General features: G+C 43.5%; 1 protein-coding gene across 6 annotated transcripts in view; it reads right to left on the bottom strand.

Annotated features, from left to right (window-relative positions):
• The window catches only part of DENND5B (DENN/MADD domain containing 5B), a 122859-nt gene that overhangs the window by 23122 nt on the left and 78332 nt on the right, over window positions 1-21405 (bottom strand). For 2 of the 6 annotated variants that reach the window (XM_014937393.1, XM_014937392.1), the window contains 7 exons: window positions 19718-20254; window positions 18096-18327; window positions 17189-17275; window positions 15836-15986; window positions 3825-3918; window positions 2687-2797; window positions 562-693 (listed from right to left, as the gene is read on the bottom strand). In XM_014937393.1, the coding sequence (XP_014792879.1) occupies window positions 562-693; window positions 2687-2797; window positions 3825-3918; window positions 15836-15986; window positions 17189-17275; window positions 18096-18327; window positions 19718-20254 (1344 nt within the window). The remainder of the gene's footprint in view (window positions 1-561; window positions 694-2686; window positions 2798-3824; window positions 3919-15835; window positions 15987-17188; window positions 17276-18095; window positions 18328-19717; window positions 20255-21405) is intronic. The other 4 variants (XM_014937397.1, XM_014937396.1, XM_014937394.1 and 1 more) reach the window with 3 other exon arrangements.

The following is a 21405-nucleotide window of genomic DNA, read 5'->3' on the forward strand; positions in this document are numbered from 1 at the left end:
CTACATACATTTTCAGTCTTACTCAGGATCTGTTTTTCTTCCTGCTACAGCTATTAAAGTTTAAAACTCAGGTAATACAGTATACCACCAGCTGCAACTGACACAAAGAAATTATATTGCTATGGTTCTAAAGGCTTCTTTAATATTAGAAACTGCTATACTTCAGTTGCTGTGCATGAGCAACGCGCACAACAGTTGCATGCACTGAACGCTTCCTTTTTTGACTGAGGGTCTCCAGCCTGTTATGTTTAGGCTACATTTACATACGAACAATTAAAGGAAATCCTCCCTCAGGTGTCTGATCATGCCGATTCTCCTTCCTGTCATTTTCACTCGTTTCACCAACTTTGACTGCATAAAAGAAGAGGGATAATACGTTCCTTTCTTTCCTAGTAGTTGAAAAATATAACACTAAAGAGACATCCACCATGCAACAGCCTGGCACACCAACGGACCAACAGCATTCCGGTGGTGAAGGACTCTGAGGACACCATCTGCAGATGCAGTTTAGGTTCAGTGCAAGCCAGGGGAGAGCAGGCAGTGGGAAGAGGTAGGACCTACCTTCATGCGACATTCCTTCAGTAACCCTTCCACAAATTTGCAGTTGGTCTGCGCAATCACAGCTGGAGAGAGGTCTGAGAGTTTGGGCTGCCTTAAATTTTTTCCTAAACTCCTCGCCTCCTGCATGTACTTCTAAAAATAAACAGAATAATTTTAGATATTACAAGTCAGAGGGATTCTCCTCATCCTAATCCTAGGCAAGCAAATGCTCATGAAAAGGAATGAGCTAGTGTTAATCTAGGAACAACATCATGATTTATCCAATGCTTAAGTTTTGGGCTGGAGAAGTGGCATGGTCCCTTTTGACAGTAGAAAAAACAAGATATTTTCCTGTGTGGAACTGAAACAGTCAACGTTAGCTAGTGAACTGTGCTGTTAGCCACTAGCACAAAGTTAGTCACACCAGGTGCATTAAAGTGTGATACCTTCATTCAGCAATAAAATCAAAATACCAAGTCTCCTTCCACTGTTACTTGATTTTCACTTAAAAAACATTTAAAACCCTAAAAGCCATTTGTTTAATTTGTTGCAGGCTGTACATGAATGGAAAAAAATTCTTTGCAAAGAAATCACAAGAAAAAGAAATACACCTAATGAAGGAGGAAGATTTAATCCATTACTTTTCACCTAGACAATTTATGTCGGGAAAAAAATTCAGACTTGATTTTATTCTCAATTAACTTCTTAATTACAAGTGAAGTTCATTTTAAATGAAACCGACGTTTAGGATCCCAAACCCCAAACCAATCAATAAAGTGTCATCTGCCCCTGACATCAGTGGGAGGGCTACACTCTGAGCAAAGCTAAGAATTTGGCCACGTTTAGGTGTGCAAATGTGAAGCCTAACAAAAAGTTGCCAAAGCATCATTCATAAAGTTTTTGTTAAAAAGAGTAAAATGATAGAATGTTGCCAAATCAAAACAGTCTGGAAGCACAGTGCTCATGGCCTGGTGTGGGAATGCTCCATTGCCATAGCATGTCTTTATCCCACTTTATCCCCCACTCTCTGGGGGACAGTATGTGACAACGACCGCTCTTCCTTCAAGAGCAGACCACAGTGACCTAGTGCTGCTGGTGGCTGGGTCTTCTGGGGAACTAAGAGGACCCTGTGGCTGTTGCATTCTATCTGGGGAGAAAATAATTTATTTGGCTGAAGCAAAATCCAAACAGATTGAAGTTAATTGAAATTGCTCACTTTTTTTTTTTTTTTTTTCTAATGGGCAGTGCAGTTTTCTGATGCATTGGAGTTTTTTCAGTACAAAATTCAGACATGAACCACTTAAACATCAGTCCCATAGACAAGACAAGAACGTTGGGTTCTGCTGTGGAAAGTTGTGTTCAATAAAAGTGCTCAGCTAGGTAACTGCACTGGCACCAATACTGTAAGGACTTAAAAATAGTTGAAAATCTACATGTGGGAATAAAAAACAAAAAAGAATCACAGATGATGAAAGCGTGTTGTTCAGCATGCAATCTCACAAGTGACTTCCATCTAACTCAGTGCAAAAATTAGCAATGAAAACAGTGAAAAAGTAATACAGGGAATATATAAATTAGGAAATCTAATATTTCCTTTTAGATGTAAAGGGATAAATAAAATGCAAAGTGCGGTTATAGTCTGAAGAGTAAAAAACATGGATAACCTTACTTTATTCATTGTATGTCTTGTTATTACACTGAAATAAAAACATATTAACTCTTGTAAATTCAAGAGAAGAATAAGGGTGGGATGTAAGATCCAATTGATTGCCCTCTGCCTGCTCATCAGTGTACACGCACCAGCGCTCTCTTCCACACTGGGATGTGATGATCCAGCACTCAAAAAGCAGTGTTTTTTGGATTCAGCACCCGAAGCTGAATTGCCAGGCGAGCAAGATGAGAAAAAAGGAAAAGAAAACAAAATTGTCTTTCAGCCTTGGAGCCACTGTGTTTGCCAGGGAGCTGGTGTGGAAGCCTAGAACAGATTTCCAGCTACTTTTCTGATTATAACCACACTTCCAAGCGCTACAGGGATGTGCTCATAGTCTACGAGATAGGGAGAGGTTTGAGACGCAGTGAAGGCAGCGGTTCTTCAGGCTAACACCACCTCAAAAGCAGCTTTCAACGAGAAAAAACTAAAACATACCAGGCAGCATTCAGAGAAGGATTTTTTAGGAGGCCGTGCAGGAGGGGGTGGTCCCTGATCCCACTCCCAGAAGGCCATTGAGTTCTGACGAAGCAAAAGCTCCTCCGATGGCTAAGAGGAGGCAGATGCCCCAATGGCAGAATAGCCAGAAAGAAAGAAAAGACAAAGCAAAAAGAAGCATGCATATGATCCACAACCAAAGAAAAAAAAAAAAAGAAAGAAGAAAGTAAATACATGACAAATACATTGAAAAGGCTCTGCTGAGATATACACACAAGGCAACGTTTAAAATATAGTTGCAAAGCCATGTTAGCAAAAATAGCAACCAACATGTACGAGTGCTGTTTTGCTGTGTGTCCATGAAACACCGTTTGAAGCTGCGGTTCAAGAGGCTGCTCATCCTTTCAGGTTCTTTTGGAGTGCAAATGCCAGTGCTGGCTGACATTATTCAGCAAAATTTACCACAAAACAGCACGGATGCTCTATTTTTGCTAGTGACAAACAAAAGAAGCACATGGACATCAGTGGAAAAATACGGCAGAATATATTTAATGAAGGACATGAAACTGAAAAGAAGGGAAAGAAATGCGTGTCTGTGACTGACATTTACAAGAAGCATGGGAGTTTCCAAGCTTTAGGCATAAAAAGGCCCCAAAGTCTTAACCTTTCAAACAGGCTTACTCACAGCAAGAATCTATGTAAGACAGAGAGAGAAAAAAGTCCTTTAAAAAAGAAAAAAGTCCTGTTGCATTCGTCTCTGCAGTGCTGACATTTATTCAAGGACTTGGCTTCTGCAGAGACCTTCATCCTGGCCAGAGCTCAGCAGCTGCACTCAGGCAGGCACCAGGGCTCTGCTCTCCACACGCAGGTACATCACTGGGGTCCATATCAGCAAGTATTCTTTTTCCAAAATAATTACTATTCCAAAATAATAAAAGCATTTCATTTCTTTTGTGTGCTTTGAAGTTGTACAACACACACGGGCATCCGCGACAAGCAGTATCTAACCGAAATGGCTGCAGAGACCTCCAAAAACCCTACGGTAGCAACGAAACTGCCCGGAGTAGCAACACGTCATTTCTCTAAATTGCATCTCCTGGATCACCGGCTCGTGCTCCCCACAGGTGATGCCACCTACCTCCCTCAAATCATTGTCCAGCCCGATGTGCTCCGAGTGCTGCCGCAGGCGGTCCTTCCTCCGCTGCGTGGTGGTGCTGCGGCTGGCCCAGCGGCTGCAAATCAAAGAGAGGGAAGATAAGCCTGAGTGGAAAAAAGCCTGGGTTGGGAGCCAGAGGACATCCGACAGGTTGGGACATCTGACAGCAGCAGGAGAACCAGCACGCACCCAAGGGATGACAACCCCACTGCCGGCCAGGGTCTCCAGTGAGACCTTCTGTGCTACCCAAATTGCAGATCGCTGATGCCACCACCAGGAAAATCCTTTTACTTGGGGTTACCCAACAACACTGGTTTTTACTGCATTTGCTGAAGTTTGGTAAAAATGGTGTCTGAATGAACAAACAAAATACAATGATGTATTTTAAGTAACAACTTTTAAAAGTTTCCTCCTTTGTGAGAGGTGGTACTTCTCCTTTCTCCACTTCCCGTGGTACTTCCAGGAATTATTTCAGAGAACCTCGTCATTGCAATAATAACTACTGTGATTTTGTGTGAACCTATGTCTAAAGGTTATAAACAGTATTGACTTCCTGGCATTAATCACGTTTCTATCTTCACCGTATCTTTCCTTTTGCATTGGGTTCCTAAATACCACAGAAAGCCTGCGTTCTTTGCTACATGCTGATTTATGTCCAGTTGATTCTTTTTCTCATCTGAAGCTGTTGTCTGAAAGCAGCTGTTTGGTCACCAGGTTTGAAACTGAGCAACCTTAAAGCTCCCAACCTAAAACTCCCAAGTGTCCAAGCTCCTTTAGTCCAGATACTATAACAAAACACAGAACAAGATAACTCTGTTCTGAGGAATTTCTAGTCTGATTGTAAGGCTTCTAATAATACCATAGCCTTCTGTCAAAGCCTTGAAAACCAAACCGCTCAACTGGTGCGGAGAATAAATAAGTTAATAAATTATTTCTAAAAAAAAGCTGAAATAACACTGTAAAGAACAACCTATCAAGCATTAGAAATAAGCGTCTTAATGCACATGAAGGCTGCATCTCCACAATTATATTACTTAATTACTGTGGTTGTGTTTATTAAAATTAAAAATATCTTTCAAATACACTGAAAAAAAAGTCTTTAACTTTATAGCCTTCCAGTCACTTGATGAAGTCACCTGTTCTGTCTCTCTCTGGCACTCAGAAGTTAAAGAGCAAAACCAAGGCGAAGCAGAACACAAAGGCTGCCCAGGGCAGTGCTCCAGCTCTGCTGCCTGGTGGGATGTATGAATAAGGCTCTATCTATGGGAGGAAACAGCCTGGCAGAATTTGATGGGATAGCCTAAATCTGTAAGGGAAAAAAAAAAAAAAGAAAAAGAAAAAGAAAAAGAAAAAACCCACCAAGAAAACAAGAACCCACTCTCCCCTAACTCAACACTTGAGTCAAAGGGACCCTCCAAAACCTGTCTCCATCTTGGTCCCTCTACTCCAGACTGAAGTGCCCATGCCAGGCACCACACCAGAAGGACTGCTGTGAGATGGCTTTTTCTACAGAAGCTGTAGGCAGGCAGGACAGAGGTCCTGTGGTTCTCTGCCTTTGATAGACCTACCCAGAGGCAAACCTAGAGATGCCCACATCAAAGACCAAAGCATGTGCTTGGAGAGTCCTTCCACACAGGTGGTATTGGCGAGGACAGCAGTCTCCAGACCCCAAACCCATCTATTTCTGTGTGCACCCCAAACAGGAGCACCCTAATAGGATCTGGGATCTGAGCTGTTTGGGCAAGGAGTTTCAGCTGGTGACATGTAGGCAGAGGCACGCCTGGAGGGGGAAACCCTTGCTGAATGCTGGACTCGGGTCCTGACACGTCTGACAAGCCATCTGGGATGTACAGGGAGGAGAGCCTGACCCAAGAGAAGTGCAGGGATATGACCCCTGGTAACCAAACCCTTCTGTTTCCAGACAGGAAGACTTTGCGTACATGTACCTATTTTCACCAATTCCTCCAGTGAGGCAACCAAAGACCAAATTTTGGCTAACCACACAGGCAAAAAAGGTTGACCGTATTTTTATGGTCAAATTGAAGTCCCTTCCTACCTCTCAAAAAATATCAAGAAAACAAGTATGAAGGAAGAAATAAACATCTGGGTCTGCATGCAGCTATGGTTCAGCACCTTGCCATCCCATATCACAAGAAATTTATTTTTAAAGCAATGTAGCCTCAAGACTCTAGTAACTAAACAAAACAGCCCAATAGGTGTCTGCACAGCAAATGCTGTTACCTTCTCAGAGGAATACATTACTGACATAAGTGTCTTTGCACCTCCTCAGAAGTCTTAAAAATATACAGCCCATGAGTTTAATAAGTCATCGCTTTCTTTTTTCAGAAGCGACATCCAACGCCTCAGGAGATGACTGAGAGGGAGAAATAAAACTCTACACTTTAATAATCTCAACAAGTAGAAACGCAGCAGAAAAAACACCCCCTCAAACAGAGGACAGCAGACACAAAAGTGACTTTAGTTACCTGGCTCTGGAGGCCTTCTATATATTGCAAGTTAGTACCACGCTGACATTTCACACGATAGAATGCCAATAATATATTAGAAATATAAGTTATAAACCAATTATTATCCTTATCATATTTTTCTGCTCCAATTTGTATGCTATTTTCTGAATTCTAGACAAAGCTTTGAACCCTCTCCACCTGCATTTCTGCAGTTACTAGAGGATTTAAGAATTGCTACGAGCGTCCTTTGAGGGAACACGTTTCATTGAAGGTGAAAGCAGAATGAAAGCCACAGAATAATTACCAGTAACACACCATCATTAAACCATTTTCAGTTAATTCCAGCCCTGTACTCCATCTGGGAGAAGCCACGGATCATTCTCCAGATTATTAATCAGAACTATTTGAACATTTTCAGCATGCAAACATAAAGATCATTGGCTGCTTATGAAAAAAGACTGCTGCTCATCAGCTGGAGGAATTACAAATGCAGGGAGCTGCCACGCTCCCTCTTTCCCAGCCTCTAAAAGCCAGGGAAGAGGAGTTGCCGGGGAGGTCTGTGCTTTCGGATGCTGCTCTGAATCTCTCCGGGAGATTTTGTGAAGATCTTACAGCAGATAAGCAGGATTAGGCAGATAAATCTTTTAAAGCTTTTTCTTTAGTGGGCCACACAGAATTTTCCCAAAATAATGCATCAGTATCGCAATACCACCCCCCCAACAGCAGAGATCACATTTCAGATTCTCCCTTTGGTCACGGGAAGCAATTCCTAGAGGGGTTAAAAAGCCCTCCCCAGTGGCCACACCACCTCCCCTTGGGTTGGCAACTGGTTGCCTCTCCTGGCCCTGCCATCAGCTGCTGCCTTGTTCACACCTCAGCCCTGGTGCTGCCGAAGCAGCGGGGAAAACTCTATTCACACAGGCACATGCCTGCTTCTTTCCAGCCCTTACCCATGGGCTTTTTAGCTAAACCATCCTTCCTCGTGTCCTTGTGAAGCAGAACCCAGAGGACACAACACCCTCCTGGCTGGTCCCTGCCTTGGAAGGATGAGCCCTGGCACCTGGGAGCACACACAGCACTGCCACCCAGCCTAGATGCTCCCTGAATACTTCTTGACCCAAAAAAGGCTTTTCCTCCCCTTTATTTTTTGCCTTTAGAGACGTGGACATGAACTACTGGCATATTTCATTTATTCCTCACTGCAGAGGCATCGCTACAAGCACCAAGTGTCTGGGGACGAAGCAGCCACAGCTCGGGTGCTGTGATGTGGAGAGCCCAGGGACAAGGTGCCCCTAGAGAAAAGGGAGAAAAAGGCTCATTTCAGTAGTCTGCCTGTATCTAACTCCCATGTCCAAAGATGAACGCTCTTCACCTCCAGGGGCTGCAAAAAAGCAGTGATAACTCAGAGAAGGGACCAGGGAAAACTGCTCTGTTCAATACGGAAAAATGCAATGATGATGCCTCCAACTAAGGCCCTTTTAACATGAAGACAGTGAAATCAGTATTGTTTAATATCAAATCAGGCCCAACAAGCATAGGAATAGGTTTGTAGAGGTTGGAGGAAATGTAAGGGTGACATTTGGAAAAGATGTCACTTAACCTGTGACGTGTAATTTCTGCCCCTCTTTTTAAAACTCCACAGAGAACTGAATAAATTACGTCTGCCCAAACCAGATGTGGGTTTAATGGCTGGGATATATACTGCAATATTTCTCCTAGAGAACAAGAACACAAGAGAGGCATCCAGAAGACAACTTCGTTCGCAGACTGATTATAACCAATATTGCCAACACCATGAAAATCACTGTTGTAATTTACAATCTATTTACAGTGATAACAAAGAGCAAAAGAAGGAAGGAAGAAAATGCACTTGTCTATAGGATAGAACTTAAATCTCCTCATATAGATCAACTCCTGAGGCAGACTACTTTTAGGTCTGCAAATCATGACAATACCCCTTTTCCCTCTGTAATTCCATCGAAGGAGCTATCTGACTGTGTTTCTGCATTCACAGATTAGCACAGAGATGTGCTCTGCTCTCCAGCAAATCCCCCGAAAGCACGTACGCAGCCTGCACACACCAAACACACGCAGACAGCACAGGTAATCTGCTCGGCTTCAGGAGCACTTTGACATAGAAATTCCAAGTCAAATACACATCAGACCAAACAAACTAAAAGGAAGGTGGAAACCAAGCTCCACCTAATCACGGATGGGCTGACAAGAGAGGGGGTTCTGCACTGGCAATCTGCTCTGCACGCACTGCTCCATGGTAAGGAGGACGAAGACTCAGACAGAGACTAAAGGACCTTGCCCATCTCTGCTGGTGAGCTTGAAGAGGAAAGCTTTTAAACTGCTGATTGGGTGGACAAAAATGAGCAAAATTGCCTTGCAGAGAGTGGTTCTGCACTGACAGGCTGTCTTGTCGTGTTATATGAACAAAAGTGATCTAAAAGGGTGTTACCCACAACCGCCATCCTCTGCAAGGAACAGTGGCAGCGATCTGCTGGCATCACCCTGTAAGCCCTGACCCGTGGCCTAACTCAACACACAACACACCTCAACATGCAACACACCTCAACAAGCCTCAACATGCCACAACACGCCTCATCATGGCATAAAATGCCTCAATACACCCCAAGATGCAAGATGCTACAACACTCATCAACGTACCACAACACTCATCAACACGCCTCAACACGCAACACGCCTCAATATGCCCCAATATGCCTCAACACGCCATGACATGCCTCAACACATCTCTACTCGTAACACATCTGTACACACATCAACATACAACACATTACAACACATCTCTACACACATCACACAACATCTGATGTTGTGTGTACAACACACCTGAACATGTCTCTACACGCAACACCCCTCAACACACCTCACTATGCAACATGCCACACCACGCAACACACCTGCTGTTCAGGGGAGAGTAAATAGAATAGAGGATAAAAGGATTCAATACACCTTTTTCCTTGTGAACTTTTAATTCTGCACAGCTATTTTAAAACGATAGATTAACTGCAAGAAGTTAATTGCCCTTTTGCCACTTTCCACCAGTTGAGCAGAGGATCAGTGCTCCAGAGACTCTCCCATCAGGTTCCAAGTCCCCACAGCACATAGCTCCTATTTCAGAAACCATTTATACACACAGCTTGTCAGACACACTTTAATCCTGAAAATGAATGTATTTGAACACAAGTGGTTAATATTTTCATTCCACCTGTCAGCACTTTGCTATATTAGGTTACCTAATGTATAGTAACTGCTTGTGTCAGATTTTAATATGTAAAAGGGGAGCTTTTACTACTTGCAAAGTTTCAGTAACATCAGTGTTAGGTGTGGATGGCTCATTGCTGACTCATTCCTCATCCGAGGAAAAAGATGTGGGAGTCCTGGTGGACAACAGGATGACCAACAGCCAGCAATGTGCCCTTGTAGCCAAGAAGGCCAAGGTATAAGGAAGAGTGTGACCAGCAGGTCGAGGGAGGTCATCCTCCCCCTCTACTCTGCCCTGGTAAGGGCACATCTGGAGTACTATGTCCAGTTCTGGTCTCCCCAGTTCAAGAAGGACAGGGAACTGCTGGAGAGGGTACAGCAGAGGACTACAAAGATGATTAGGGGCCTGGACCGTTTCTCTTATGAGGAAATGCTGAGGGACTTGGGTCTTTTTAGTCTGGAGAAGAGAAGACTGAGGGGGGAATCTGACCAACACCCCAGTGACAGGACAAGAGGCAATGGGCACAAACTTGAACATAAGAAGTTCCATCTAAACATGAGGAGGAACTTCTTTACTTTGAGGGTGGCAGCGCACCAGAATAGGCTGCCCAGAGAGGTGGTGGAGTCTCTGTCTCTGGAGACATTCAAAACCCACCTGGACACGTTCCTGTGCAACCTGCTCTAGGTGGACCTGCTTTGGCAGGGGGGTTGGACTAGGTGATCTCCAGAGGTCCCTTCCAACCCCATAGCATTCTGTGGTTTCTTGCTCATTTGGATACACTGCAGAGCTGCTACTCTATACCACATGAAAATGCAAGTGTTTGTCTTGATTAAAACAAAAAGAGCTTTATTGAAGACAAGCCTCCTTAAAAACAGTACCCAACCCATAGGGAGGTAAAAAAAGCCCATATATATAATATGAAGCACTCAGCCCAAGAGACAGACCATTTCCCATATAAAAAATAACTTAGTTAAAACTAGAAAGAATTCTATCATTGTATAGATTTGCATTATATAAATCATATTTTCTTTTAAAACATTACCTGGCGTTAATGTCACTGAATAAGCAAACAGTAGCTCTATTTAAAAAAGAGGAGAACCAGAGCAGCAGGGAGATAAACCCCGGGCAATTCACAACTTGAAGAGGGGGTTTGGCAATAGAGGTCACAGGACAGTGCCCACACAGATCGTGCTGTAAACTGGAGCTCAAAAATGAAGCAATTTTGGGCACTCCCCATGCATGATTTTTACAAATAAATACTGACACAGTGATGAGGTCAGCAAAGCACAGGAAGGGAACAAACGCCTGGAGAAAGCAAACAAATACCGTTGAAATCTGCTTTATGGGTAAGGGCAACACATCACTTGGCCTCTGAACCTCAGGCTTTGGCTAAGTATAGCAGGATCTGTGCTTGAAGACTTGGACTGTGCCCTCCTTTGGGGATTGCTGCAGGTCAGGTAGGACACAGAGGACAGACACATGCTTGAAGCTCACAGGAAGCTGGGATATAAGTGAGAGGGCTCAGGAGAGAGAAGTGGCCAGGGCAAGAAAGAGGAAACAGGCTGGTCAGGGGAGGAAGCAAGGAGGAAAGAGAGGCTCCGATAAAGAAGGTGGGGAAAAAAACCACAGAGGGCTAAACAAAGAGAAAGTAAAAAAAGAATAATTTAAACCATTTTGTAAATGTGTGACAAAGCAAAACCTTCCTCTGAGAACCAGAAGAAATTAAGAAAAAAAAATAAATCAGTTCAGTTTTTCTTTGCAAGCATTCACTACAAATTGCCAGAATGCAAATATATTCCCATGCTTGGTGTGCAATCAGTGTTTTCCTCTGCAATATTTAATCTCATTTATCAAGCTTCTTAGTACAAATTAAGTTACAAGGTAATCAATTAGATTGAAAGCACAGCTTGTTTCATTGTTTTAATTTTGCACTGTAAGCATATTCACCCTAATTTAACAATTAGCTAATCAAAAACCATGAAGTGTTTATGTAGCTTGGCTTTTTGTCATTCAAATTCCTTTCCTGGATCATCGCAGATGCATCAGCCAGAGGAGCCCCAGCTACAATTTTAAAAGCCTGGCAAAAAACACATGTTGGGAAGGAAGAGGGGAATGTGCAGAAACCACAGTGTGGGGCTGGGGTTTGAAAAAAGGAAAGGAAGACTATGGAAATGGCTATTTGTTTCCAGATAAATAGACAAACTGCCTAAGGGGCTGCTGCCTGTTTTCTCCTGGGATGCTTTCTAGGAGGACTTCTGCAGAAGCCACTGCTCTACAAGGTTACAGCAGCACGGCCAGGCCACTTTTGTACCCAGAGGAAGTTGCAGCTGCTCTCTGTAGGTTCAGGAGGTTTTCCCATGATGTGGGGGATGTATCGAAGGCGATGAGTGCAGAGGGAGTCCCTCAAGTGGGACATTGCTGCCTCATGGGACAGAGGACAGAGCTGGTTGGGTTTCTTTGTTTGTTTTGTGGTTGGCTTTTTTTTTTTAATTGTTGTTAGCTAGGATGAATTGCTCTTTTCTTTACAGAAAAAAATAATGTTTCTTTTAATTTCTAGGAAAAAATTGGGTACAGTAGCTGTCATCTTTTGCTTAAGTTGAGATTTGCATATTCTGCAGTTAATGTCTTTCCATATTCTGGCAGTTTTGGTCAAAAAGGAGATTAGGGAAACTGTATACCTGGGAGCCTGTTCTCCAGTTTTTTGGAGTTTGGGGCAGGAATTTCCTTGTTTGGGCTTTTTGTTGTTTGGTCTTTTTCCATTTGTTTGTTTTTAAGCTTTTCGTTTCTTTTCAGTAAGGTACAGTCTGGAGTTATTTTGAGAGAAGTTCTTGCTTAGCTGAAGAAGTCAATGTTTCCTTACCCTGGCAAGGGAAGAGCGAGTCCTAACGCCACCACGCATGCACCTGCCTGACCAGAATAGGAGCAAACACAAAAGGAGGCTCTCCCAACCCACAAATGACCGAGCAGATGAGAGAAAGCAGCAAAAAGTGTGACCCCAGCTGGGGCCAGAGGAGCAGAGGTTCATTGCCCTTGATAGTTCTTTTAGAGGATACCTTCTGGGGGAGAGCGAGAGGAGGCAGGAGAGTGACAGAAGTGGGGCAAAGCACACTGCCCAGCACGGCCGCGGGCTGACAGATGAAACCTTATTAGACTTCACTTCCATGACAGACTTCAGTGTTTTAACACTTACACATGGTAATGTGATCAGCATTCGTTTCCGCCTGCGTTTAGGTGGAAGTGATCCAATGTGACCATCAACCCTCCCCTTGTCCCCCAGCACCGCTCCCCAACACCCAGCGAGCAAGAGCCAGACACCTTCTCTTCCAAACACAATTTCTGCCTGTCTAGGCAACGTGGTTTTCCAGGATTACATATAGGATGTAGGACTAAACACACTAAAAGTGCTTTGTCTTTGCATTGGATTTCTGATTTAGATATATTTTACATAGAATCACCTAGATTGGAAGGGATGCTTAAGATCATCTAGTCCAACCATCAACCTAACTCTGATTAAAAAAACCCCAACAAATAAACTCCCACATCACTAAACCATGTCTCTAAGCACTATGTCAACTTGTCTTTTAAACACCTCCAGGGATGGTGCCTCAACCACTTCCCTGGGCAGCCCATTCCAATGCTTAATAACCCTTTCCACGTAAAAATTTTTCCTAATATCCAACCTGAACCTCCCCTGGTGCAACTTGAGGCCATTTCCTCTGGTCCTATTGCCTGTGACCTGGGAGAAGAGACTGACCCCCACCTCTCTACAGCCTCTTTTCAGGTAGTTTTAGGGAGGGGTAAGGTCTCCCCTCAGCCTCCTTTTCTCAAAGCAGAACAGTCCCAGCTGCCTCAGCCTCTCCTCATAAGACATAGATTAGGGAGGGGTAAGGTCTCCCCTCAGCCTCCTTTTCTCAAAGCAGAACAGTCCCAGCTGCCTCAGCCTCTCCTCATAAGACATAGAGCAGCCCAGTAACTGCCAGAGGTCTCTTCAGTGCTCTGCCTGACTGCAGGAAGGGAATAGCTAGATAACATTATGAGCTCCTCCTAGTTATATCTTTATTACTTAATCAGCCCAGAAAGGGAAGCAATAAAAATCTGATTGCTGGCCAGTGAGGACAGGCTTTCATTAAAACAGCTCTGAATTGGTTTATTTGCTACTGTCCAACAACAATCAACCGGAGCATGGAAATGATTTTTTTCCCCTGCAAATACACTTCTTTGCAACACTCAAGACAAAATTTTTTATGTAAAACCAGAGTTTGGAAAAATAATTCTCATCTATATAGCAATACCCTTTGTGTTAACTTTATGAACACACAGTAGCTGCATCTGAAGTACCGGGGAACGGAGCAGAATTGTTCTCCTCCCCTACCCCCCCCGACAAAGGCCCGGTTTTATATGCAAGTATAACATACCTCCAAGAAGCACATACTGGGAAATTGAAATTAATGGAAGGCAATACTTCAATTGATTTTGTGGTCAAAAGAATTATGCTGTATTTGCAGAGAGCATGAAAAGACGATCTGTTTTATACGGGGGTGTAAATTCAGCACAATTTCATATCTTAAATGAGAGAGAGAGAGTCCGCTCGGCTGCTCATATAAAAAGCCAGGAAGCAGAAAGATATAAACAGATGGTCTTGAGATTTTCCAATTACAAACCTTTTTGGCAATATACAACTGGAGGAATTCCAAACATTTGTCACTTTGACACTGCTTTGCAGTAAGTAATGGGATTTTGGTACTTACAAATTATGAAACGTGCTGCAATTCGAAGACCAAAACCAGCTATCTAAATCAAAATTATCACTCAAGGAGTTAAAGCCGCATTTTAGAATAGGTACCAATCTCACAGAAGCATCACAAAAGGCATAAGGAAAACTATTTATAATTTGACGCTTATTCACAGATTCACTAAGATCCTGCAGTAGAGCCAGAAGATATAAGCAACTTTGAGCAGGCTGGGCACGCTCACACCATTAAACTGAAATCCACCATAAGGATAAGAGGCAGACTGCTAAACACAGCATCCCACAAGAGAAAGAAATTCTCTGTTCCTCAAGGAAGCATTACCTCTAAACTTTTGTCTCGGTTTGCATGACAACTGCAAACAAAGGAACTTTGAAATACGCATTCCTCCTTCTGGTTGGTTTGTTTTGTTGTTTTTTTAAATTTCTTTTAAAGAATTGCAATTCTTTAAACATTCAGTGCTTAAGGATATCTTATTTTATCATTTGCAAGTCCTATTCCTAGCAGGTTATTAGAAAGGGATTAGCTAGCACCAGGGTGCACAAAAGGTGTATAAATAGAATCGAGTGGGCACCTCACAGAGGAGCTCAGAGCAGCATGTGTGCACACACGTGTCTAAAACAGGAGCTAGCTTCAACATTTGCACAAGTGTAGCTTTTGGAGCTCTCACATTTATCTGCGCTCCCACATTTTGACCTACCACAGAAACTGTATCGAGGGCTTTGGCTAATAATTTCATGGAGTAGTAATCATCCATGCAAAAATCTTTCATTTTTGAGGGGAGAAAACTCCCCTCATTCTTGCGTTTTGAGGAAAGAAAGAAAAAAAATAACTTATAGCACTTACTTTATATTAGAACTGTATGAATTTAAAGTGTATCAGTACTCCAGGTTCTCATTTTGCATTAGGTAAATTAACCATGTAACGACATGCTCAATTTCACAGCTATAGGTACCTTCATATCAAAGTGCACTACGGAACCTCATCAGACTCAGAAGAGAAACCCAGGTACAGGACCACACACTTTCCCCCCTCACCAAGATGTTCTTACAGGCTATTCCAATGCAGAAACTGAAAGAGAGCTATAAAAATCTTTTGGTTGTGTAATAACAGTTAAAGAAAAGAGAGGAACCGAGTGGGCATAAGTTTCATTCTGCACAGTGGTGCAGCGGTTTCAGTACCAAAATTTCAGCTCAGGTTTGCAAACCATCCTATTCAGTGCAAAACAGAAAAGAAATGAATTTTCTATTTATTATAGCAATGATAAATCGAAAAATTTGTATAAGAAGACACAGTACTTACCACTCAGTAGAAACCAGTACTAAGATATCTTCCCAAAACCAGAGGTAACGCTTTCTAACATAGTCCAAACCATGGCTACAGCTTCAAAAATCACAGTCCATACAAACCAGAAATGGAACAAGTTGCTAAGGTTCATTAGACAGGTCAGAATACATCCCAAATTAGGACTTTGGTCCAATGATGTGAATCTTTTACAGGAGAAACTTGCTGTCAAGCCTAGAAAATAAAACCTGTGCTTACTTGTTATTGGTGGGTCCCGTTGCCAAGACATCCGATTGCAACTTGGGGAAAAATCCTTGTTCATATTTCCCTTGGCCAATCTTCATATCGAGTAAGTGCGGGTGGATGGCCGTGTGATCGATCTTCATCAGTCGCTGCTCGATGGACTGGGCTGCAAGTTACAGTCACAGGTGAACAACTGCATTAGCGAACCACCTGAAGACACGTGCTACGACAACAGAAGTGGTCATGCTCCCATCCCTGAAAACGCTCTAAAAAGTTAAATAGTGACTTTAGACCCCTTTAAATCTGCCACTTGGAGAAGTGAGGAAACATATGTGCTGTTATTTTGTTATTTTGCTTTTAGTTTCTTCACCCAACACAACTAGAACTGGCACAACCAGGTTAGCAGTTAAGCAAGCATGTCTTTACAAGAGCCTAGGAGATGGGTTATGAATGGGCAAGAGCAGTGCAATCTTTCCCTGCAATTCAGTGCTTGGCTTTGATCCTTCAGCAGGATGGAGACATCTGAGGCCAGCTGCAACTCTCTGTGGGGTCGGGCACCTCCCTTTGCCCCAGACATGTCTCCCTGGGCAGACACATTGCGGGGCGATACCAGAGTTTTGCAAACATCTGGCACCTAGAATTCCTCCTGAAATTACATATACCATTACGGGATGACAGGCCTTCACAGAGCAAAGCTAAGTGAAACAAGGCCTGAGGAGCATCAAGGAGATGAACAGATGCTTGGGAACAGGGGAGGCTACAGCAAGACCTGAGAGGGATCCCCGGGAATCTTGAGAGGGCTCCCCAGGAATCTCAGCTCCTCTGAGACTAATGTGGTTCAGTTATTTGCTTAAAGGACATGAGGATTTCATCTCAAATCTGAAGCAGGATGAAAATAAAATCTGTCAACCTCTCAACACTGAGTCAGATGCACTGTGAAGGAGAGGGGAAAGGAGGTGTATGGGGGAAGTCAGCATTTAATTAGCGACTTTAATATTCAACTCTATAGCCCATCCATTAACGGGCAGGCCCGTTCTTTTCAGCATATCACATCTAGTGAATAAATATGCAAAATGTGGAAGCTACATCCATTTTCCATTTGTCCAGAACAACACAGAATTCATTTCCTATTTTATAAAACTGTGATGGGAAAGAAACTGTCATAAGATTTACATACATTATCATTAGAAACTCGGCAGCTTCCCCCCCCCACTCCAAAAATCCCATCATATGGTTTTATTTTGAAGAAAAGGACTGGGTTGCGTGGGGTCAGGGCTCTGAAAATTGTAGGTTAAACAAACAGGTGCTGGATTGGTGCTAGGGGGACATATCTTGTGAGTGGTAAATATGAAGGAAAGTTGATATTACTATCAGTTTGTTGCTTTTCACAAGACAGAAAATGAGGTTCCGGTGCCACAATATCTACCAAAACTAGACGCTGAATAGACAGTCGACCTGCAAATTAGAATTGGTTTTAAACAGAAAAAGTTAAGCAGACACAGGATTTCTATTTCTGCCACATTTGTAAAGTGAAACGCTCAGAAGGAATTAAACAACAACAACAAAAACCCAGCCCCCCCCAAAGAGAAATATGTTTGCCCAAATTCATTAATATGCGTCCCAACAAATTTAAGAGTATAATTTCCCTGTATTACTTGGAAATGAAATAAATAATTGCACAGTAAGAAACTCAAGTATAATTTGAAAATGTAATCTGTGACTGTAATGGAAAAAAATCCAAATCTTCAGTACAGAGTGTATTGTTCATTACCAATAAGCATCTATTGCTGGATCTACTGAATATGCCACACAGGATTAGGTCCCCGGCATCCCCCGCTGCTCTAACCAAAGGGTGTAAGGCAAAAAAGGTCTTTTTAAGGGAAGGAGGAGATGAGGCCAGTGGAGCAGACGCTGAGGCTCAGCTCCTCGGTGTGGCTGGCGCTGGTCCCACCACTATGGTGCAGGAAAGTTCTCCTGGCAATGGACTAGGAGCTGCCTGAATTGAGAAACGGCGAGGCCAGCTCCATGGTTTGGTTTGTGTTTATTAAAGGCACCAGCCTAGGACAGCTCAAAGGGAAAGTAAGGGCTCCTGCTGTTTTTAGCATTTAAAAGCATACTGAAGTTTTTGCCTAGGGAAAATAAGGACACAGCTGAGTCCTCCTCAGGTAGCTCTAGGGCTTCCTCACCAGCTGCAACACTCAGATGACTGAGGATCTATATTTCTTTGTGGCTGACATTGTACTTTTGAATATTTTACCAGCCCGTCTGAACATACCTGCTTCTTTCAAAGTGCTGCATTTCTGATAGTTGGACGTCCGCAGTGCAGGGGCCCTTACATTATATAGTCTTATTTTCTCAATTCGGGAGTCAAAAACTCGCAGGAAAGGGTCCTTCTCTTCCCACTGGGAGATTATCTTATTGTCTATGAAGGTTGCAAACATCTGTGTTTCGATGAAGTGTGAAAGGAATGGGAGGTAAGGCTCGGGTTGGTCCGAAAGGAAGGATGCCTGAAACGCAGAACAGCTCGTTAGTGCCATGTTCCTCCCCAGCTTTGACATGAGGAACTGTCCTGCAGCAGAGAACCAATCCAGCAGCTAACAGCAAGGCTTGGACAAGGCTTCCCCACCACAAAAACACCTCTCAAGAGTGGCGTGAATCCACCTACAAAGGGGTTTGGCTCCAGGGTCACCTCTTGGGTCATGACTGTGAGAAATAAACAGCCAGAAAGGCTCTGTGACAACTGGAGTAAAGGGAATATGGAGTTACTGAAGCAGTGTTCGTGCTGCCAGATTTTGCAAAGCAGCCTAGCAGCTACCACCAGCAGGAACAGGTCCTGTGCAGCAGACCACCATCACATGTGCCCACTTGGGACCTCTGGTCTGCACATCCCGGCTTGGGACCAGATCACTTATTAAGGTGTCATATATATCATGGGGTGTACAGTGCTCTTCAGCTAAATGCTCTTTTGTGAAGTTACGCAGGGCAATTAATCACAAATTTCCAATTCAAACTGAGCGTGTGCCTATGTCTCTAACTGAGCTTTGAAAAGTTTTATCGTAGCAGTAGTAGCAGAGATTGCCTAAACAACCCCCTCCTTTTGAACGCTGCACTGTTCAACGCCTGAATACAAACAAGATCAATACAAGGCACGGCAGCATTTTTTTTTTTGATCAAAAACTGACTCAGATCAATATTTAGCCTGCTCTTGACTGTTTATACCTCTAACATTCTCCTTAGAGAAGGACTCATACTGAAAAAGTTGATGGTTAAGAATGATATCGACTCTGCAGAGTCACTTGGAAATAATAACCATGCAAGCTTCCCAACATTTCTCATTCCTTTTGCTAGTCTACAGTCTGTTTCCCCATTTCTAATCTCAGCTTCCTTTTCACTCTTGTGTACACACTGCAATGGAATAATAACGGTGCTCTTCTGCCATAACAATGTGATAACCCTCTTCAGAACAACACCACCCATTAACAAAAAACTCTACTGTGAGATCAGGAAACAAGGGAGACTGGATTAATATATTTTTGTCTCACGTGTGCGCTTCTCCTCTCAGCAAAAAAGAAAAAAAAAAAGAAAGATAGAAAAAAAAGTCACTTCCCATTGCTACCCTTCCATCAAACCCACAGGAGAAGCCCCATCAGCTGGGCAGAAGCCTGCCAGCTCGTTTCACACAAGCCAGGACAGCTCTGACCAGCTCAGTGGATGTGCACCAATTTGCTTTGGCAGGTGATCTCGCCCTGTGTAATCAAATCGGACAAATCTCTCAGTCAGGCAGATGAAGAACAGCAGATTAAAGAGCACCTAAGCTATATATTCATAATACAGCTATTCTCCCCGCCCTCCCAAAGGCACTTCCATACGGGAAAATAAATACACGGCAATTTTTACTTTGTCAAAGTTTTGCATTTGTTCCCTGTTTGTCAGCCACGACTCCATGTCAGGGGCAGCCTGAATGACGAAAGCCTCGTAGTCTGCGAACATCTGCGTGAAGCGGTTGGCGAAAACCTCGCGCAGCTGCACGTTCAGTTTGTAGTCCCTCAGCTCCACCTCCTCGCACGGCAGTTTCCCATCCTTCTCCTTCTCCACGAGGGGAGGCGTGATGGTCATTTTCTCCATCGTCACGCCCGTTCTCTTGGCAAGGGCTTGCAGGCGGGCGATGGTCTCGTTGCCCTTCAGCAGCTCGTACATGTTGAGGGCATTGGCCGGGATGTTCCCGTTCTTCTTGTCGTTCACCAAGTCGCTAAGAACCAGGTTCTTGAGTTTGGTGGCGCTGTCGCTGCAGTGCAGGTTGCCCTCCGGCGGGATCCCAAACTGCAGGAGAACCTCGGAGATTTCCTGGATAAACTCCAGCTTGTTGGGGAACTGGGGGAATTCCTCCGGCAGTTCGATGAAATGGTTATCGATGTCTACAAAGCACAAGTTTGCCTGAAATACAAAGAAAGGTTTCAAAGCGGACGCTCAGCACTGAGTTGGATCCTCTGCTAAGCAGCCCTGTTTTCCCAGGGTGCTTCCAGAGAGAAGGGTAAGAGCACACATATGCAGCAGTCTTTAGCTGTGTTGTCTAGCTTGTGGTATTTCAGACTTCAGAAAAGCTGAGGGCCAACTAGATGGCAATGATTTAACGAATAAGTAAAGCCTCCTGCCCTCTCCTGTTCCCCCAGGACTTGCAGATCCCAAACTTCCCACTAAAAAGACTTGATATCCCCTCCCAGACCAGCCAAGGACACACCAGCAAGCAGGATGTTCAGCATCACTTCATAGCCCACTAAATACTACTTGTGTGAGTTACCACATCTCAAGGGCACATTTATTTCACCGGGATCCAACTGCAAGAAGTCTCTGTAGCTGAGCAACTAAGGAACGAGATGTTCCGTGAGAAAGATGAAGCTGCCATGAGCAAAGTTACGAAAGAGGGTCCCATGCAAATCCTTTGGGATCATATCTGAGTATAGCTCCAGTGGGAGGTCAAGCCCTATTTCCCTACTCCTCCCTACCCCCTGTTTCCATGGAGACTTTTAATCTTGGCAATTCCTCTGCCTGAGATTTAAAGAGAGTGCTTCTAGACAGCTTTGCTATGAAGGGAGATGGATCTCAGCCCATAAGATTAAAGCTAAATGAAGACATGAATCTAGCAGAGGAGATACTTTTACTAGGATAGTGTCAATGGGGGGATGGAAGAACCCTACATAAAAATTAATTACATTGCAAATGCACCCTCAGGAATAATAGCAGAATGAAAAACAGTAATTGATCTTCTGAACCGCGGCTTACATCTGAAATTCTGTCTGAGTGCACTGTGCTGAATAAAATCTTAAACCAGGTCATTCCCAAGGTGCTGAGCTCTGATGGGCTTTACCCTGACATAAAGATGCAGAACGAGAGATGCAGGAACCCACAGGGCAGCAGCAGGTCTTTGTTAGCCTGACTTGGCCATTAGAACAACTCCTCTGCCTTCTCCATGGCACTTCTACTGTTATTCTCACCAAAAACTGTAGACTAATCTTCAGATTATGTGAACAGAAAGGATTTATTTTCCTCCTTTTCTGAAAACACTAATTTTCAGCAGGACAATACAT

Source organism: Calidris pugnax, unplaced genomic scaffold (genome assembly GCF_001431845.1).
Source record: "Calidris pugnax isolate Ruff unplaced genomic scaffold, ASM143184v1 scaffold1, whole genome shotgun sequence".
Lineage (NCBI taxonomy): Eukaryota > Metazoa > Chordata > Aves > Charadriiformes > Scolopacidae > Calidris > Calidris pugnax.